Here is a 21,767-nt window from a genome sequence, read left to right as displayed (position 1 = left end):
CAACCACAGTCGTTCCTTGTCCGTCGACCATCACAGAGACACACAATTGCAATCATTCACATAGTGAGCCACTGTAGTGATGGTAATGCTACTTAACATCAAGGGAGGGCAATTAGATTCCTGCTTAGTGATACAGCACAGTAAAAGGCCCTTGGGCGCACCGACCAGCAGTCCCCGCACACCAACATTATCCTACACACACTCGGGACAATTTACACTTATACCAAGCCAATTTGAGAATAAGGGTTAAGCCATTTAGAACGGAGATGAGGAAAAACTTTTTCACACAGAGAGTTGTGAGTGTGGAATTCTCTGCCTCAGAGGGCAGTGGAGGCCGGTTCTTTCAAGAGAGAGCTTGATAGGGCTCAGGGGATATGAGGAGAAGGCAGGAACAGCGGAGTCAGGGGATATGGGGAAAAGGCAGGAACAGCGGAGTCAGGGGATATGGGGAAAAGGCAGGAACAGCAGAGTCAGGGGATATGAGGAGAAGGCAGGAACAGCGGTACTACTGATTGTGGATGATCGGCCATGATCACATTGAATGGCGGCGCTGGCTCGAAGGGCCGAATGGCCTACTCCTGCACCTATTGTCTGCTGTCAATTAACCGACAGTCCTGCACGCCTTTGGAGTGTGGGAGGAAACCGGAGATCCCGGAGAAAACCCACACAGGGCACGGGGAGAACGTACAAACTGGAGTAACTGTCTCAGCGGGACAGGCAGTTTCTCTGGCGAGAAGGAGTGGGTGATGTTTCGGGTCGAGACGAGACGACCCGAAACGCCACCCATTCCTTCTCTCCAGAGATGCTGCCTGTCCCGCTGAGACAGTTACTCCAGCTTTTTGTATCTATCTTCAGTCTAAATCAGCACCCCTGCAGTTCCTTCTGACACTGTACAGACAGCACCCGTAGTCAGGATCGAACCCGTGTCTCTGGCACTGTGAGGCAGCAGATCTACCGCTGCGCCACCATGCCACCCTTTTTAGTTGGAGATTGGTTTTCAAGTGGCACAAGTATTACTTTGTACCCAAGATCCCAGACGGGAGTGTCGTATCGATCTTGCCGCATAATCACAGACTCACAAGCATTCCTTTGTTATCTTTGGAATTGCAAATAAGAGTTGACCAACAGTGACACAGATTAGCAGTGACCAGCCTTGCTTCTGACCATGTCCTGCAGAAAAGCTCATTGCTGAGTTACGCAGTTTCTGGAGTCCTGAACCAGGGGCCACAGTTGAAGAATAAGGAGTAAGCCATTTAGAACAGAGACGAGGAAACACTTTTTCTCACAGAGAGTGGCGAGTCTGTGGAATTCTCTGCCTCAGAGGGCGGTGGAGGCCAGTTTTCTGGATGCTTTCAAGAGAGAGCTAGATAGGGCTCTTAAAGATAGCAGAGTCAGGGGATATGGGGAGACGGCAGGAACGGGGTACTGATTGGGATCAGCCATGATAACATTGAATGGTGGTGCTGGCTTGACGGGCCGAATGGCCTACTCCTGCACCTATTGTCTATTGTCCATTCCCATTTTCGACATGAACCAGCATCTGCGGTTCCTTCCTAAACTAAACTGATGATTGGAAACGACTTTTAGAGTACAGATCAAAGCTTATCAACAATGTATAAAATTGGGCAGGTAAAAACTTCATACCTAAAAGCATACAGATTAGTGACAACAAATGTTAACTCCTTAGTTACTTCAGGAACAGGGAAGTTTACCCTTACAAAGAAGTGACGGAACAATGAAGCAAATGAATGAAAAGAGCTTCCCAGAATAGATGAGGAAGCACGTGGAATGAAAAGGAGGAAGTAAAGGAATAAAAGAAAAAGTCTGAATTTTATTAATGGCACAGAATCGGATAAACTTCCACGACCCGAGATGTTGCATTCCAAGCACCGAACAAGGTCGCCATGGAAACCCCCGGATGCTTTGGTCAGCATTTAATAAAATTCTGTACGCAGTATCGAATAGTTTGAAGATAGACACAAAATGCTGGAGGAACTCAGCGGGTGGAGGCAGCACCTCTGAAGAGAAGGAATGGTTTCCGGGTCGAGACCTTTCATCAGAATAACTCAAACACTTTGGGGGATGGTAAATGAATCACACAAGCTTCAAAACAAGGAGGTAAAACCAGCAAACCAGTGATGGGTTACTCATTAGTGGGAGGGGAAATACGGGAACATGCTAGGAACGCAGGCAGTGCATTATGAAATCATTAATGGAATTACACAAAGTTATCATGGATTTATCCAAGGGATTTCAAAGTCATAGTCAAAGTTTCCTTTATTGTCATTCAGACCTTTCAGTCCCAGCGAAATGGCGAAACCTTGAATTCTCTGTCAGAGGGCGAATTGAGGCAGGTTCTCTGGATGCTTAACACAGTTTAGAGCTAGATAGTGGCTCTCTAAAGGGCACGGTCCTCACTGTGATGGGGAGGCAAAAAGTCTTAAAGTCCTGATTGGGATCGGCCATGTTCTCCCATGCGAAGGTGATCCATGCTTTCGATGTTGGGCCCCCCCCCCGCCGGGTGATGGTAAGTCCCGCGGCCGAATCCGAGCTCCGCGAACGGGCCGGTTCAAACTCCGCGGCCCGGGGCGGACGAAGCTGCCGCCCTCCAGTCCAGCGGACGAAGCTGTTGTTGCGGGAGCTCCGGAGAACCGGTCACCAATTGGGGCCCTGCGAGCGGGCAGGTAAAACGTTGTCCTCCAAGCTGGGCCCGCGGCCGAATGTTAACTCCTTAGGCTCCGAAGTCGGGTCGTTTACCACTACAAAGACCAGTGACCCGAAGTCGGCCAGCAAATGAATCCGGAGCCTCGAGGCTTCCCCAGTTGGAGGCAGATTTGCCATCCGGATTAGCACGTCAGCGCAGACGGAGACGGAGAGTAAAGGATATAAAAGAAAAAGGTCTGAATTTTTATTAATGAGCACTAGAATCCGATAAACCCCACGACACGAGAACTGTATCCAAAATAAAATGGAACAAACTCGCCATGGAAACCCCAAAAGCTTTGGTCAAAGCAAAAAAAAAACAGGGGAGTACTGCAGCAGGGCTCGAATAGTTTCTGTTGTCTGACACATGAAAGGTGTGATGTTTAACCAGCAGAGTTTACCTCTGAGTTACAGAGAAGAAACCGGCCCATCCCACTGTGGTCCACGTCGACCAGCGATCCCCGCACATTAACACAATCCTACACCCACTAAGGACAATTTTTACATTTATTGAAGCCAATTAGCCGACAAAACCTGTACGTCTTTGGAGTGTGGGAGGAAACCGATGATCTCGGAGAAACCCATGCAGGTCACGGGGAGAACGTACAAACTCCGTACAGACAGCACCCGTAGTCGGGATCGAACCCGGGTCTCAGATGCTGCGTTCGCTGTAAGGCAGCAACTCTACCGCTGCGCCACCAGGACTGCCTTCGATTAAATCATACAAACAAAGTGTGCAAATATGAACAGTCGCAGTTAGGAGTGATACACAGATAAGGATTGGAAATTAATTGTCACACAGGACACTTTGAGTAGAAGTTTGTTTAACTTTTTAATCTTGAGATACAGTGTGGAAACAGGCCCTTTGCCCCTCCGAGTCCATCAACGACACTAGTTAAATCCAGTGTGTGGGAAGGATGCTGGCTTACGCCAAAGATAGACACAAAACACTGGAGTAACTCAGCGGGACAGGCAGCATCTCTGAGTGTGAAGAAGGGTTCGGGTTATGTTGGTAAATTTGGTTTGGTTTCGTTTAGTTTCGAGATGCAGCCCAGAAACAGGCCCTTCCTTTGTTCCAGCTCCCGTGCCGACCAGCGACCCCCGCACATCAACACCATCCGACACTCACTAGGAACAAATTACAATTTTGCCAACCCAATTAACCTATAAACCTGCACGTCTTTGGAGTGTGGGAGAAAACCAGAGAAAACCCACACAGGTCACGGGGAGAACGTACAAACTCTGTACAGATGGCATCTGAAGTCGGGATCAAACCCAGGTCTCTGGCGCTGTAAGGCAGCAACTCTACCACTGCCTTCCACAAAATTCAGAGACATTTTAACTTTCACTCATCCCCGAGTTAATTAACAAATAAAAAATACGACCCTTGCCATACGTTAGTCTGAAGAAATAAGTTTACCATGTCCAAAAGCCAATGTCTTTGTCCAAACTGTCACTGACCCCTTTAATCCAGAGTTTAGAACCGTTTCTGTGGGTTGTTATCAAGCAACTTCCTTCTGAACATTTGCAGAAACATCTATGGTATTCTCACTGGCAAGCGTTCATTATCTCAAAAGAAAAAAACAAATCCATTCATATTAGTTCCATTTAATTAAGTTTACACTGCCTCTCATTTGTTAACTCAAAAGCACCCAGAGAGATGCCCGTTCATTTTTTCACCCCAGGTTTCATTTCTACAAGCTTTCTCATCGATTGGCACGGGTGGCACTGCGGTAGAGTTGCTGCCTCACAGCGCCAGAGACCCGGGTTCCATCCCGTCTACGGGTGCTGTCTGTACGGAGTTTGCATGTTCGCCCTGTGACTGCGTGAGTTTTCCCCGGGTGCTCCGGTCTCCTCCCACATAGCTTTGAGTGAGAGGCACAAAGTTTAAAGGCGCAAGTTTTTATTTACGCAGAGGGTGGTGGGTGCCTGGAACGTGCTGCTGGAGATGGTGGTTGGGGCAGATATGATAGTGGCATTTAAGAGACTTTAAGATGGGCACAGTGATATATGATGCAATAGAACTTGATTTATCCCAGGAGGGAAGTTGATCTGCCAACAGTCATAAAACACCAAAATACAGAGTCACTCAGTCTACCCCACAACAGAAGGGGAAGGAGATGTACAGTTTGATGGCCACAGGGAAGAAGGATCTCCTGTGGCGTTCTGTGCTGCATCTTGGTGGAACCAGTCTGTTGCTGAAGGTGCTCCTCGGGTTGACCAGTGTGTGAGCTGTATTGTCCAGGATGCTCCGCAGTTTGAGGAGCATCTTCCCCCTCCAAGACCAACCTCCCGTGAATCCAACTCCAACTCCACCCCCAGGACGGAGCCGGCCTTCCCGATGAGTTTGTTGATCCTATTGGCATCCGCGGCCTTCGCCTGCTGCCCCAGCACACGGCAGCGACGAAGATGGCACTGGCCACCACCTATATGCAAGGTTAGGTCTTGGCATCATGCTTTGCACAGTCATGGTGGGCCGAAGGGCCTGTTCATGTGCTACACTGTTCTATGTTCTAAATATTCAGAATGCTAAAATCCACCCCAAAAAATAAATTACTGGAAATACTCTACAGGGTAAATAATTTGCTTCCCTTTTGCACAGAAATTATATTCAATCCAAAAAAACACATGCCCACCACCATCTGAAAATAGACCGCATTGTATGACACAAAGAAAATAAATGGTGGGAAGGTGGTTTTTTTTCAAGAGAAACAATGCATCTTCTGTTTGGCCTAGTGGTTTATGTTGACCAAAGATCCCTGGCTTCTTTACAGTAAGTCTAACTCACTTCAACCCAAACATTAGTCATTTCAAACAAAATCTCTCTGTAAGCCGGGAGGCGTCTACCTCAAGGTGGAAAATTACAGCGAGAGAATTTTTCAGCAACAAATGCGAGGCACGGTGGCGCAGCGGTAGAATTGCTGCTTCACAGCGCCAGGCACCCGGGTTTTATTCTAACTCCAAGTGCTGCCTGTATGGAGTCTGCGTGTTCTCCCCGTGACCTGCGTGGGTCTTCTACAGGAGCTCCGGTTTCCTCCCACATTCTAAAGACGTGCAGGTTTGTACGTTAATTGACTTTGGTAAAATTGCAAATTGTCCCCCATGTGTAGAATTGTGTTCGTGTGCGGGGATTGTTGGTCGGTACGGACTTGGTGGGCTGAAGGGCCTGTTTCCGCGCTGAATATCTAAACTAAACAAAACACTGTGACAATGCATTTATTTTTGATGAATCAGCCCATTAAAAAGAAGAACTGATGCACAAACCCATGTTTATTTGTTTTTAAATTCTGCTTCTTAAACACTAAACGACACAGGAGGACACAAAGTGCTGGGAGTAACTCAGCAGGTCAGGCAGCGTATCTGGAGAAAAGGAACGGGTGACGTTTCGGGTCGAGACCCTTCTTCAGGCTGAGAGTCAGAGGGAGAGGGAAACTATAGGTATGAGGAGGTGCAAAGAACTAATGAGTCAAAAGTGTGAAAAGGACAAAACAGAGTCAGCACCATTGGCCAAGGGAAGGTGGAGCCCACAATGATCCATTGCTGGCTGAGGACGAGGTGATAACGAAGGGATACGAACAGTGAAACTAGCAGCGTGAACGGGTGATCAATAGTCTGCATGGACTCGGAGTGCCGAAGAGCCCGTTTCCATGCTGTATCACTAAACTAACCTCACGAACCCGGTCTATAAAGGGCCTGTCCCTCTTTCACCACCTAATTCACGACCTCTGCCAAGTTTGCCCTCGACTCATACTCGCAGCATGGTCATCACGAGGTCGTAGGTAGGTCAGAGCAGGCCGTGATGCCAGTCGTAGGGATCAAGTAGGTCAGGGCGTTTTGTCTAGCATGATGAAAAATGTCCACGAGTAAAACTGGTCGTGAATTAGGTCGTGAAAGTGGGAAAGGCCCTTCAGCACTTTCTACAAACATACATACTATACGTGACATATTTTTGTAACTCTCTCAGCGCCCTTTATGTGGCTACTCTTTGCATACTTGTCACACGTGATAATAAAATGTCATTCCTGTAAATCATAAGCACCCGATCCCCCAATTCGCACATCTCATGCATTGAAAATTCACACATCCAGTCCATGAAAACCAAAGTTGTAAGAATATAAATATTGGTAAACGCTCGGGGAAGGAGTCCACGCTGAAGTGCACCAATTCCATGGACAAAGTCCAAGGGCTGCCATTCACCACTACCCCATTGCAGACATTGGACTTCTTTATATGGAACTGCAACATGACAATGCTGAGAACAAGGGTAGTCTGGTGCAACACAACTTTGGAATTAAATCTAACTATGGGTTGGGTGAGGTGGGTGGGGAGGGACGAGAGGCAGGTATATCACCACTTTTCTCTCTTTTTCTTTTTGTTCTTTATTTTTCTATTCCACTCTTCCTTCTTTCTTTTACCTACCGTTTGGCTACACTACGTTGGTAGTCCAGGGGTCCTATCTTTGCACATCTCACTTTTTCTCTGTCTTGTTCCTTCTCTTTTCTTTTCTTCTAACTTAAAGTTAAAACGTCAAAGTTGAAGCTGGACAATAACTGTATAATTTTACATGCCGTTTGTTCTACTCTTGTACATTTGCTTCTAATAAATTAAAATATATTTTTTTTAAATATAATGCTGAGAACAATATTCTGCATTTTGTATTTTCCCCTTTGCTCTACTAATCATACTCGAGTTTTACACGATTGGATTTTTTAGATGTTTCGTTTTAGAGATACAGCGCGGAAAGAAGCCCTTGGGCCCACCTAGTCCACACCGACCAGCGATCACTGCCCGTTAACACTAGCCTACACACACTAGGGCACGGGGTTCCCTACCTTGTTCGTCCCGTTTGCCCCAGGCAACTTTAAATAGCACATAACAACGTTATTTCACTTATTTATGAACAACTAATGATGAACAGAAGGTAGACAAAAATGCTGGAGAAACTCAGCGGGTGAGGCAGCATCTATGGAGCGAAGGAAATAGGCAAAGTTTCGGGTCGAAACCCTTCTTCAGACACCGGTATACCAGAACCAAACACAGTCGGTCAATGAGAAAAAATATGTACAAATCCAGAATCAACAAATTTACCCCCCTGGGTAGGCGAAATTTACCCCAGGTTGGGAACCCTTGCACCAGGGACATTGTACATTTATACCAAGCCAATTAGCCTACAAACCTGTACGTCTTTGGAGTGTGGGAGGAAACCTGAGATTTCAGATACAACCCATGCAGGTTACAGAGAGAACATACAAACTCCGTACAGAGAGCACCCGTAGTCAGGATCGAACCTGTGTCTCTGGCGCTGTAAGGCAGCAAGTCTACCGCTGTGGAATTCTCTGCCTCAGAGGGCGGCGGAGGCAGGTTCTCTGGATGCTTTCAAGTTGGAGCTAGATAGAGCTCTTAAAAATAGCGGAGTTAGGGGATATGGGGGGGGAAGGCAGAAACGGGGTACTGATTGGGGATGGCAGTGCTGGCTCGAAGGGGCAAATGGCCTACTCCTGCACCTATTGTCTATTGCCTATTACCACTGTGCCGCCACTATATTGATCAATAGCATTATCTCATCTGTTTGGACAGCGCACAACACCAAGCCTTTCATTGTACACATGACAATAATAAACCTTAAACAAATATATTTAGTTGTCAATAAAACCATTCAATGAAAGAAAATTGAATCCTGTGGTCCCACCTTAAGAGTTCAAAAATAAGGAATCTTGATAAACCACAATCACAATACTCCAGTTGAGATTGAACAAATACTGAAGAGAACCTGGTCGAGAATTCAGACAGCAATGATGGATAAACTGGAGGATCGGAGATTATTTCGTTTACTTTCGACTTTACTTCACAGATACGGTGGGAAACAGGCCCTTCGGCCCACTGAGTCTGCGCTGACCAGCGATCACCCCATATACCAGTTCTATCCCACACTCTAAGTAAGTAAGTAAGTAAGTTTATTGGCCAAGTATTCACATACAAGGAATTTGCCTTGGTGCTCCGCCCACAAGTAACAACATGACATACAGTGACAGTTACGAATGACTCCGAAAACACTAAACATTAATAATAATAAGACATTAATGATAAAACACCATTGACCAAGCATGTGAACCAACAAACTACCAGATCAAAGGGAGGCTACAGATTTTTGGCTGTTGAGTAGAGCAACTACTCGTGGATAAAAACTGTTTTTATGTCTGGCTGTGGCAGCTTTGACAGTCCGGAGTCGCCTAGGGACAATTTACTGAGGCCAATTAACCTACAAACCTGCACGTCTTTGGAGTGTGGGAGGAAACCAGAGCACCCGGAGAAAACCCACGCAGTTCAGGGGGGGTAAACATACGAACTCCGTACAGACAGCACCCGCAGTCAGGATTGAACCCGGGTCTCTGGCGCTGTGAGGCAGCAACTCCACCGTTGCGCCACTGTAGCCTCAGATCAAGAAGGTTAATGGAGATGCAACATAAACAATCCACATGATAAAGCGTTTTTGCAGAGAGGGTTAACAATTTCTACTGGCAGGGGGGAGAGTAATTTAATGTGTTTAAGAAGGAACTGCAGATGCTGGAAAATTGAAGGTAGACAAAAGTGCTGGAGAAACTCAGCGGGTGCAGCAGCATCTATGGAGCGAAGGAAATAGGCAACGTTTCGGGACGAAACGTTGCCTATTTCCTTCGCTCCATAGATGATGCTGCACCCGCTGAGTTTCTCCAGCACTTTTGTCTGCCAGTAATTTTAATGTATCTGGAGGTATTTGAAGCATCTGCCTTATGGCTCTTCACTTGAAGATGAACTAATTACACTAAACTACAGACAGCTCGGGTTACATTAGGAATGTTGGACTTTCGTTGTTGACTATAGTGACCTAATTCTGCTCCCATCATCTATGACAGTATTAATCATATTACAGAATATTGTGTCTACACAGGTACATATTAAGTTCTCTGCAAAGACAATAGACAATAGATCATAGGCGTAGGCCATTCGGCCCTTCGAGCCAGCACCGCCCATTCAATGTGATCATGGCTGATCATCCCCAATCAGTACCCCGTTCCTGCCTTCTCCCCATAACCCCTGACTCCGCTATCTTTAACAGCTCTATCTAGCTCTCTCTTGAAAGTATCCAGAGAACCGGCCTCCACCGCCCTCGGAGGCAGAGAATTCCACAGACTCACCACTCTCTGTGAGAAAAAGTGTTTCCTCGTCTCCGTTCTAAATGGCTTACCCCTCATTCTTAAACTGTGGCACCTGGAGCTGGACTCCCCCAACACCGGGAACATGTTTCCTGCCTCCAGCGTGTCCAAACCCTTAACAATCTTATATGTTTCAATAAGATGCCCTCTCATCCTTCTAAGCTCCAGAGAGTACAAGCCCAGCCGCTCCATTCTCTCAGCATATGACAGTCCCGCCATCCCGGGAATTAACCTTGTAAACCTACGCTGCACTCCCTCGATAGCAAGAATGTCCTTCCTCAAATTAGAGGACCAAAACGGCACACAATACTTCAGGTGTGGTCTCACTAGGGCTCTGTACAACTGCAGAAGGCTAGAGTACAAAGTCACACACACCAGGTGTACAGCGCCCAAAATGCCCGTTCAACATACAGCATGTTGCTGCTTCTCTGCAACACTATCCATCCATGGACCCATCCCCAGCCAACCCAGCATGAAGGAAAAAACACCCACCAGCAAAACACAGCGTCTGATCAAAGATGTGCATGTCCCACCATACACTATATACAAATGATGCAGCAAGATTTAAAAAAAGACTGCCTGGGTAACTCGGCAGGTCAGGCAGCATCTCAGGAGAACATGGATAGGTGATGTTTCAGGTCGGCACCCTTCTTCAGACTCGTTCAATTTAATTCCCCTAATTAATTTTTTTTCTTCATTCGATTTTCGCTCCGTTGTCACCTTCCCCCAGCTCACGATGAACTATTCTACATTTTCCTTGTCCCTCTTCCCCCTTTGATGTCTCATTTTCACACCTCACCCTTCCATATCTCTGTGTCTCCCTCCCCCCCGACTCTCAGTCTGAAGGAGGGTCTCAACCCGAAACGTCAGCCATTCCTCCTATCCAGAGATGCTGCCTGACCCGCTGAGTTACTCCAGCATGTTGCCTCTATCAGCCCTTTATCGAGACAAGTCTTTATCATCGTGAACAAGGAAAAGGAGTTCCAGAAAAACAGATCAAAACAAAAATAATGATTTAACACTTTCACTACGTTCGAAGTCTGAAAACATTTTACAGCCCGTGTAATGTTGAGGTGCAGGCACTGTTGAGATTTAAGAAACAGCCGATAATTTAAGCAAAGCAAAGATTTAAAAAGAGAATGTTTAAGAAAGAACTGCAAGTGCTGGAAAAATCGAAGGTAGACAAAAAATGCTGGAGAAACTCAGCAGGTGAGGCAGCATCGATGGACAGAAGGAATAGGCGACGTTTTGGGTCGAGACCCTTCTTCAGGCTGAAGAGCCTTCTTCAGACTTAAGGTGCGAATATTGGTCAGGTTGCTGGTGAGAATCGGAGGCCCAGGAGGGTGGCACAGTGGCACAACTGGTAGAGCTTCTGCCTCACAGTGCTAGGGACCCAGGTTAGATCCCAGCCTCGGATGCTGCCCGAGTGGAGTTTGCACGTTCTCTGTGTGACCGTGTGGGGCTCCGGTTTCCTCCCACCTCCCAAAGATCCAATAGACTTGGATTGTTTTCCCTGGAGCTTTGAAGGTTGATGGGAAACTTGATAGAAGTCGGTAAAATTATGAGAGGCAAAGAGATGGTAGACAGTCAGAACCTTTTCCCAGGTGAGAGGGGAAAAGCTTAATGGAGATGTGCGGGGCAATTTCTTTATTAAACACACAGAGGGTGGTGGGGGAGTGGAATGCATTGCCAGGGGTGGTGGTGGAGGCAGATATGATAGTGGCGTTTAAGATAGGCACACTAGTGCAGGGAATAGAGGAATGTAGATCACGTACAGGCAGACGCAATCAGTTCAGCACAAACATTGTGGGCCCCGTTCCTGCCTTCTCTCCATATCCCGTAACTCCGCTATCCCTAAGAACCCTATCCAACTCTCTCTTGGAATTCTCTGCCTCAGAGGGCGACGGAGAAAGGTTCTCTGGATGCTTTCATAGAAACATAGAAATTAGGTGCAGGAGTAGGCCATTCGGCCCTTCGAGCCTGCACCGCCATTCATATGATCATGGCTGATCATCCAACTCAGTATCCCGTACCTGCCTTCTCTCCATACCCTCTGATCCCCTTGGCCACAAGGGCCACATCTAACTCCCTCTTAAATATAGCCAATGAACTGGCCTCAACTACCCTCTGTGGCAGAGAGTTCCAGAGATTCACCACTCTCTGTGTGAAAAAAGTTCTCCTCATCTCGGTTCTAAAGGATTTCCCCCTTATCCTTAAGCTGTGACCCCTTGTCCTGGACTTCCCCAACATCGGGAACAATCTTCCTGCATCTAGCCTGTCCAACCCCTTAAGAATTTTGTAAGTTTCTATAAGATCCCCTCTCAATCTCCTAAATTCTAGAGAGTATAAACCAAGTCTATCCAGTCTTTCTTCATAAGACAGTCCTGACATCCCAGGAATCAGTCTGGTGAACCTTCTCTGCACTCCCTCTATGGCAATAATGTCCTTCCTCATATTTGGAGACCAAAACTGCACGCAATACTCCAGGTGTGGTCTCACCAAGACCCTGTACAACTGCAGTAGAACCTCCCTGCTCATATACTCAAATCCTCTTGCTATGAAAGCCAACATACCATTTGCTTTCTTTACTGCCTGCTGCACCTGCATGCCTACCTTCAATGACTGGTGTACCATGACACCCAGGTCTCGCTGTATCTCCCCCTTTCCCAATCGGCCACCATTTAGATAATAATCTGCTTTCCCGTTTTTGCCACCAAAATGGATAACCTCACATTTATCCACATTATATTGCATCTGCCAAACATTTGCCCACTCACCCAGCCTATCCAAGTCACCTTGCAGTCTCCTAGCATCCTCCTCACACCTAACACTGCCCCCCAGCTTAGTGTCATCCGCAAACTTGGAGATATTGCCTTCAATTCCCTCATCCAGATCATTAATATATATTGTAAATAGCTGGGGTCCCAGTACTGAGCCTTGCGGTACCCCAAGCTCTTTCAAGAGAGAGCTAGATAGGGCTCTTAAAAATAGCAGAGTCAGGGGATATGGGGAGAAGGCAGGAACGGGGTACTGATTGGGGATGATCAGCCATGATCACATTGAATGGCGGTGCTGGCTCGAAGGGCCAAATGGCCTCTACTCCTGCACCTATTGTCTATTGTCTATTGAAAGCATCCAGAGAACCAGCCTCCACCACCCTCTGAGGCAGAGAATTCCACAGACTCACAACTCTGTGTGTGAAATATATAACTCCCTAGGCAATGCTGGAGGCTGAGGGGAGACCTGTAAGCAATGTGAGAGACAGGGCAGACAGTCAGAACCTTTTTCTCCCAGGGTGCAAATGCCAAGGAGTGGAGGGCATTGCTTTAATGTGAGAGTCATACAACATGGCAACATGGCCTTTTGCTCAATATGCCCACACCGGCCTCCAACTTCCTACACTAACTATTCGGGGAACTTCCTCAAGTATAACCTTTACTGAATTTCCCCTGGTAGCACAGAGGGGGCACAGTTCATGCATGTGTGAACTTCAGCACATAAACAATCTCTTTTGATGTGGAAATAACCATACAAGTTGATTGTCAGGATGATTTAAAATCTGAAGTAGGGTCTTGACCCAAAACGTCACCCATTCCTTCTCTCCAGAGAAGCTACCTGTCCCGCTGAGTTACTCCAGCTTTTTTGTGTCTATAAAATATTCTTTCTATTTGCCCTCATGCCTTCTATAAGATCACCCCTCATCCTCCTGAGCTCCAAGGAATAAAGTCCAGGTGTATAGGAAGGAACTGCAGATGCTGGTTTACACCGTAGACACAAAATGCTGGAGTAACTCAGCGGACCAGGCAGCATCTCTGGAGAGAAGGAATGGGTGACGTTTCGGGTCGAGACCCTTCCTCAGACTGCGAGTCAGGGGAGAGGAAGGCACAGAGATAAGGAAGCGCGAGGGGTGAAAACCAGGCATCAGAGGGGATGAGGGAGAGGGAGACACAGAGATAAGGAAGGGCAAGGGGTGAAAACCAGACATCAGAGGGGATGAGGGAGAGGGAGACACAGAGATAAGGAAGGGCAAGGTGAAAACTAGACATCAGAGGGGATGAGGGAGACACAGAGATAAGGAAGCGCAAGGGGTGAAAACTAGACATCAGTGGGGATGAGGGAGAGGGAGAAGGAGTCACAGAGATAAGGAAGCGCAAGGGGTAAAAACCAGGCATCAGCGGGGATGAGGGAGAGGGCGACAGAGATAAGGAAGCACAAGGGGTGAAAAACAGACATCAGAGGGGATGAGGGAGGGGGAGACACAGTGATAAGGAAGTGGGAGGGGTGAAAAACAGACATCAGAGGGGATGAGAGAGACACAGAGATAAGGAAGGGCAAGGGGTGAAAAACAGACATGAGGGGACATGGAGGAGAGGAGAAGTTGACAACGAAGTAAACAAAGATACAACGTGATCAAGGGGTCAGACAGGTCGGAGAACTGGGAAGGGAGAGAGAGTGAAAGCAAGGGTTCCTTGAAGTTAGCGAAGACTATGTTGATACCGCTGTGGTGCAGGGCCGGGCTGGTTCTTACCTGTGGAGTGGGGGCTGTGTGTGAGCCCGTGTCCAGACGGCATGGGGAGAGAGGAGAGGAGAGGAGAGGAGAGGGGCCGCTCGGTGTGCGCTGTTGCCCGGGGACAGGGTAGCGGTGGCAGCAGCAGCAGCAGCCGCCGCCCTCTCGGCAACACCACCAAGCTTTCAAAGCAACAACCAGTGCCGGAGGAAAATCCCCGGAAGTTCACTGCAACTGAACGGTAGGGGGGAAATAAACTTGCATGGAAAGTTTCGCAGCGCAGCATTTTCCAGAGCCGCCTCGCCCAGCTCAACAACGCCCCCGTGGCTACAAACTATCTCCCAGACCCAGCTCTTGTGCTGCCTGTGATTCACGCAATAGGAATCACAATTGAAATCGGCACTCAATAACCAACCCTGGCTACACAGATATGCTTGCTGTCCCGCAGAGATACTCCAGCATTTTGTGGACATTTCTTCAGTGAAACCCAGTCAAAAAAAAACCCAACCCCAACAGGGCAATAATATTTCATTTAGCTGGAGTTTCATTTACCAGCCTTTAGCGTCCACTGTTTAAACCAGCATCTGCAGTCCCTTCCTGCACCTTCCATTTAAGCGACGGCCACGGAGGCACAAGGAACTGCAGGTGCTGGGTTCTGGAGTAAAACACAAAGTGCTGGAGGATCTCACAGTGGATCTGTTTTGAGATCGGGACCCGTCTGCAGACTTTATGTGTGGTCACAGAATTCACTAATCTGTTGGAATTTATTTTTTTGAGGATGTAACAAGTAGAATGGATAAGGGAGAGACAGTGGATGTGATGTATCTGGACTTTCAAAAGGCCTTTGACAAGGTCCCACGTTTGTTCATTGTACATGGAGTCATAGAGTGATACAGTGTGGAAACAGGCCCCCGGGCCCACACCGGCCAACATGTCCCAGCTACACTAGTCCCACCTGTCCAAGCTTGGTCCATATCCCTCCAAACCTGTCCAATCCATGTACCTGTCTAACTTTCTTCAATGTTGGGATAGTCCCAGCCTTAACAACCTCCTCTGGCAGCTTGTTCCATACACCCATCACTATTTGTGTGAAAAAGTTACCTCTCAGATTCCTCTTAAATCTTTTCCCCTTCACCCTGAACCTATAGACAATAGACAACAGGTGCAGGAGTAGGCCATTCGGCCCTTCGAACCAGCACCGCCATTCAATGTGATCATCCACATTCATTACCCCGTTCCTGCCTTCTCACCATATCCCCTGACTCTGCTATCTTTAAGAGCTCTATCTAACTCTCTCTTGAAAACATCCAGAGAATTGGCCTCCACTGCCTTCTGAGGCAGAGAATTCCACAGATTCACAACTCTCTGGGTGAAAACGTTTAGAGGAAAAACTTTTCTCTCCGTTCTAAATGGCTCACGGCTTATTCTTAAACTGAGGCCCCTGCTTCTGGACTCCCCCAACATTGGGAACATGTTTCCTGCCTCAAGCGTGTCCAATCCCTTAATAATCTTATATGTTTAAAAAAGATCCCCTCTCATCCTAAATTCCAGAGTATACAAGCCCAGCCGCTCTATTCTCATATGGTCATTGATTCCCTAATTATCTATTGTTTGTGAATATTGTGTTTACAGGCCACTGCAATGCCGCTGCAAATTAGAATATCATTCTATCGTCAGTATATATGACAGTTAAACACTCTGGTCTCTATTTCACACAATTATTCATCTTCTCCCACAAGATTTGCCTTTTGTTATTCACCTGAAACTTTCTGACACCCACTCGCACACTGTTCCCTCCCCACTTGTGTCATCTCAACTTCCCTGCCCTTTCCGTGATCGTTGTAAATCTCGTTCCACCTCTAACTTCTGCCGGTTCATCAGCGTGAGACCTCATGTGGAGCAAGGAACTGCAGATGCTCTGTTTAAATCGACGATAGACACAAAATGCTGGAGTAACTCATCGGGACAGGCAGTATCTCTGGAGAGAAGGAATGGGTGACGTTTCAGGACTGAAGTCTAAAGAAGGGTCTCGACCTGAAACATCACCCATTCCTTCTCTCCAGAGATGCTGCCTGTCCCGCTGAGTTACTCCAGCATTTTGCTTATAGCAGGAGACCCAGGTTCTGTTTTTCACCCCACAACTGTTCCCCCACCTTAAGCCTTTTTCCATCTTTCCCCTTTTGACAAAAAGAGAAGATGCTGGAAACACTCAGGGGGGCAGGCAGCATCTGTGCAGGGAGAATCAGTAAATATCAGTTCTGAATAGCTTACTGTCACGTGTACCGAGGTACAGTGAAAGCTTTTGTTGTGTGCTGCCCAGTCAGCGGAAAGACAATACACTCTTCTTCTTGCGTGTGGCGTGCACAGCCTAAAGATGCAGGACAACTAGTTCTATTTAATCTTATTTGATTGTGCACGCCGGGTTGATTGCATTCGTTTTGAAACAGGGCGGACCACATGAAGGTTGCAATCTCCCACCCAGACAATACACGATTACAGTCAAGCCATTTACAGTGTACAGATACACAATAAGGGAATAACATTTAGTGCAAGATAAAGTCAAGATCAAAGATAGTCACCATATGAGGTAGATAGTAGTTCAGGACTGCTCTCTAGTTTCTAGTAGAAATATCTCAGGTCCAGGCCACAAAACCAAGTTTGTTTTCAGCGGCAGACTCAAAGCGCTCTTGCCATTGGCAGGGCCATGTCAGTGATTGTTAACAGATAGTGCCTGTTGTTTGTCTTGTACAACAGAGGTTAAACAAGGCAAGACTATACCCTGGAGACTGCAGCTCATGAATCATTGTACGCAGAGTTTCCTGCCACTACCTGTTTTAGTTTTAGTTTAGTTTAGTTTAGAGATACAGCGCGGAAAAAGGCCCTTCAGCCCACCGAGTCCGTGCCGACCGGCGATCCCCGCACACTAACGCTACCCCACACACACCAGGGACAATTTTACAATTGGTACCAAAACTAATCGACCTACGAACCCGTACGTCTTTGGAATGTGGGAGGAAACTGACGATCTCGGAGAAAACCCACGGGGTCCCGGGGAGAACGTACAAACTCCATACAGACAGCACCCGTAGTCAGGATCGAACCCGGGTCTCTGGTGCTGTAAGTGCTGTAGGACAATAACTCTACCGCTGCGCCATTGTGCAGACCCATGCCTTTGCTTTGTGGTAAATATAAACCCTTTACACATTACAGTAAGTGTTCCCAGGGTCACTTTGTTAAGCATTGTGAAATCATTGTAATGTAGAATTTCAAAGAGGTCTAACTTATTTTGCCCAAGTACCCATGCCCTTATTGTTCAAAATAATTAGCCTTATAATACCACGTTTAGGTTTATTATTGTCATGTGCACTGAGGTACAGGGAAAAGCTTTGTTTTGCATCCTTTCCAATCAGATCAGATAATCCAATGAGGCCAAATTCAAGTATAAGAAGTCGGGCAAGGGGAAAGATACAGAGAGCAGGATACAGTTCTCAGCATTATAGCGTAACAGTTAAGTTTAGTTTGGAGGTACAGCATGGAAACAGGCCGTTCGGCCACAGACCAACAATCCTCGCACATTAACACTACCCTAGGGCCAAATTTCATTTTATTCCAGGCCAATTAACCTACAAACCTGTACGTCTTTGGACTGTGTGGGAGGGAACTGAAAATCTCGGAGAAAACCCACGCTGTCACGGTGAGAGCGTACAAACTCCGTACAGACATCGCCCCTGGTCTGGATCGAACCCGTGTCTCTGGCGCTGTAAGGCAGCAACGTAACTGCTGCGCCACCCTTCCCAGAGACAAAGTCCAATGTCCACAATGGGCCAAAGGTGTATTGGACAGTACCCTCTAGCTTATGGAAGGACGGTTCCGAAGCCTGATAACAGCGGGGAAGATGCTGTTCCTGAGTCTGGTAGTGTGCGCTTTCAAGCTTCTGTACCTTCTGCCCATCAGGAACAGGTAGAAGAAGGAATGGCCCATGTGGGACAAGTCTTTGATTATGTTGGCTGCTTTTCCAAGATTGTACCATTGAGTTTCTAATACTAACAGGTATTGATTGATGGAGAGATTGTACAGCATGGAAACAGGCCATTCGGCCCACTGTGACCACACTGACCCTGGATGTCATCCCACTTTCACATCCACTCCATACACATGAGGCCAGATACAAAAAGCTGGAAGAACTCAGCGGGAAAAGGCAGCATTTCTGGAGAGAAGGAATAGGTGACGTTTCGGGTCGAGACCCTTCTGACACATTCCTTCTCTCCAGAGATGCTGCCTGTCCCGCTGAGTTACTCCAGCTTTTTGTGTCTATCTTCGGTTTAAACCAGTGATTCCCAACCTGGGGCCATATGGGCAAATTTCGGGGGGGGGGGCACAGAAAAAAATTGGGATTTAGGGGGCCACAGGTTCAATGAAGGGGGCCACAGAGCTTCCACCCTGTTGCCTCCTAAATTTTGGTTCTAATAAATTTAAATCTATGTAGTTTAAATATTTTTGATGTTTGTGGAATAGAATAAAAGGGAATATATGTGCAATTAACAGACACTGATATTTTTATGGAAGGTATTATAATATTGAAGTACTTTTTTCCGCTAATAATGTCAGGGGGGGCCACGGAAAAATTAAAAGATCCCAAGGGGGCCATGAGCTACAAAAGGTTGGGAACCACTGGTTTAATCCAGCATCTGACATTCCTTTCTGCATCTTACATACATCAGGGCCAAATAGCCTACAAACCTGCATGCCATCATTTTGCAATGCAGATTCTGAGCGACTTCACACAAAGTAGAGCAGTTGACTGCAGAATTAGGTCGCAGTCAATCTTAGTTCCCCAAGGTGAAAAGTTCATGCTCAAGCTCCCATGAATCTTTGTTCTGGTCTCCATCAACCTCCCCTGCTCTGCCTTGTGTATGAATTATTATTCTGCCAGTGTCTGCCTGCGTACATTAATTATGAATCGATAATGGTTTCAACTCACTTATCTCTGTGCAATCATCTTCATCTTTTGTGAATGTTTTAGCACCAACCTTTATTCTGTCTGAAGAAGGGTTTCGGCCCGAAACGTTGCCTATTTCCTTCGCTCCATAGATGCTGCTGCACCCGCTGAGTTTCTCCAGCTTTTTTGTGTAACCTTTATTCTGACTGATCCTTGCAAGGAGGGTCTCGACCCGAAACGTCACCCGGTCCTCCCCTCCACAGATGCTGCCTGCCCCGCTGAGTTCAGGGGCTGTCCCACTGTACGAGATCATTCAAGAGCTCTCCCGAGTTTAGAACAAAATCAAACTCGTGGTAAGCACGTAGAATGTACGTAGCGGGTACGTCGGAGCTCGGGGACGTCTCTTAGCGGCTCGTAACGCTAACGGCAGGTACTCGGGAAACGCGGTAAGCTCGTGAAGGCTCGTGAAGATTTTTCAACATGTTGAAAAATGTCCACGAGAGCCCCGAGTACCGACGAGCGGCCGTTACCGTAAATCTCCAAGTTCGAATCAGGGGAAACTCGGGAGAACTGTTGAATTAGCTCGTACAGTGGGATAGACCCTTAACTCCAGCATTTTGTGTCTATCTTTGATCCTTGCCAATGTCCTTTACAAGACAGTTATCACCCTCCCCTCCCCCTCTCCTTCCCCCACCTCCCTCACACACACTTCCCCCCTTCCCCCCCCCCCCCCCCTCCTCGCCCTTCCTGTTGCTCTCCAGAATCATTCAACAGCAGTCCAACTGTGTCAGCATTTACAGGCGGTCTCTTTGTATCTTTCAGTTCCGTCTCCATTTTAGTTCTGCAGTCACACGGCATGGAGGCAGGCCCTTCGGCCCATCGAGTCCGCACTGCCCAAGGCACCCATTTGCACTAACCCTACGCTGATGTCATTCTGCTCTACATCCCCATCAACTCCCTCCGTATCCTATCACCAACACCCAAGGGGTAATGTATGTACCCCAGCCGGGTAGCTGGGCCTGGCCAAGACGGTCATTCAAGGGTCCATGCCCACGTGTCTATGGTGACTGGAGACCTTCTGTGAATGCTGGTCGCCGCTGGGGGGGGGGGTCGAGTGATTCGTGGATACAAATGAGAATGTTGTTATCTGATGATTCATTGATGTATGTCAACTGCTGGCCAGTTTTGATCTTCCTAATACCTTGCAGCTGTGATTACTTGAATGAAAACAGGCCCTTCGGCCCACGGAATCCGTGCCGACCAGCGATCCCCGCACATTAACACTATCCTACACACACGAGGGACAATTTACATTCACACCAACGAGCTGGAGATCCCGGGGAAAACCCACGTATGTCACAGGGAGAACGTATAAACTCCGTACAGAAAGCGCCTCTAGTCAGGATTGAACCCATGTCTCTGCTGCTGTAAAGCAGCAACTCTACCGCTGGGCCACCAAGGTACAGTGAAATTCACTTCAGCACACAGTTCAGTACAGTTATCACTAAATCTAAGAACTTCGATCCATCTTAGATAAGCAGCTTAGATGCAGGACAAGTATATAGCACTAGTATACTGAGACAGCGTACGGGATTTCGCCAGGTCTGGTGCCATTTTTAGCCCCGTTTGTTCGAGGTGTACAGTTTGGAGGAAAGTATCGGTGATGAGAGGAAGGAGACGGGCACGAGTATCTTTAGTCAGAGGATGTCGTATCTGCGCAATTCTTTGCCACAGAAGGCTGTGGAGGCCAAGTCAACAGATATTTTTAAGGCAGAGATAGATAGAATTTTGATTAGTGCGGGTATCAGGGGTTATGGGGAGAAGACAGGAGAACGGGGTTAGGAGGGAGCGATAGATCAGCCATGATTGAATGGCAGTGTGGACTAGATGGGCCGAATGGCCTAATTCTGCTCCTATCACTTACGACCTTATGAGAGGGAAGATTTGTTTGGACAGGTGAAGATTGAGGCAGTGTAAAACAGCCTTTAGGAATGTTGGCACACTAGAGTCGGATTCATTTCTGCCCCGTTATTGTGGGCACTGATTATTTAAATGTTTGTAATTGACTTTTGGCCGATGTGTGTGTAATAACAGTGCCACGTTGGGAAATTCCCCTTCTCATGTTTCATTACTGATCTTATGTAATACCAGTTTGATTTCTGCGTCTCCGACCAACGAACGTCATGTTGAATTCCCACCGTTCGTGTCAGCTGTGAGAACAATAAGAACAATCATTGGTTACTCACAAGGTTGTGGGGGGTGCGGTTCCCGAGCTGGAGCTTTGAGTGCGTAGTCCAGGCTGGGAATATTGACAACATCTTCAAAGTGAAACCTTAACTCCGTTTCACTTTCCACAGATGCTGCCTGACGTGCCGACCCTTTCCAGCATCTTCTGTTTTTTTTTTTTTCTAATGCCCCTGCCCCA

General features: G+C 47.3%; 1 protein-coding gene across 2 annotated transcripts in view; it reads right to left on the bottom strand.

The window, feature by feature from the left end:
• Window positions 1-15,078, bottom strand: part of malt3 (MALT paracaspase 3) — a 96,742-nt gene extending 81,664 nt beyond the window's left edge. For both annotated transcript variants that reach the window (XM_055662609.1, XM_055662611.1), the window contains exon 1: window positions 14,425-15,078. In XM_055662609.1, the coding sequence (XP_055518584.1) occupies window positions 14,425-14,689 (265 nt within the window). In that variant the 5' untranslated portion in view covers window positions 14,690-15,078. The remainder of the gene's footprint in view (window positions 1-14,424) is intronic.
• Window positions 15,079-21,767: the final 6,689 nt, after the last annotated feature.

This window comes from Leucoraja erinacea, chromosome 36, assembly GCF_028641065.1.
Source record: "Leucoraja erinacea ecotype New England chromosome 36, Leri_hhj_1, whole genome shotgun sequence".
Lineage (NCBI taxonomy): Eukaryota > Metazoa > Chordata > Chondrichthyes > Rajiformes > Rajidae > Leucoraja > Leucoraja erinaceus.
This window is presented reverse-complemented; position numbering and strand designations above follow the sequence as displayed.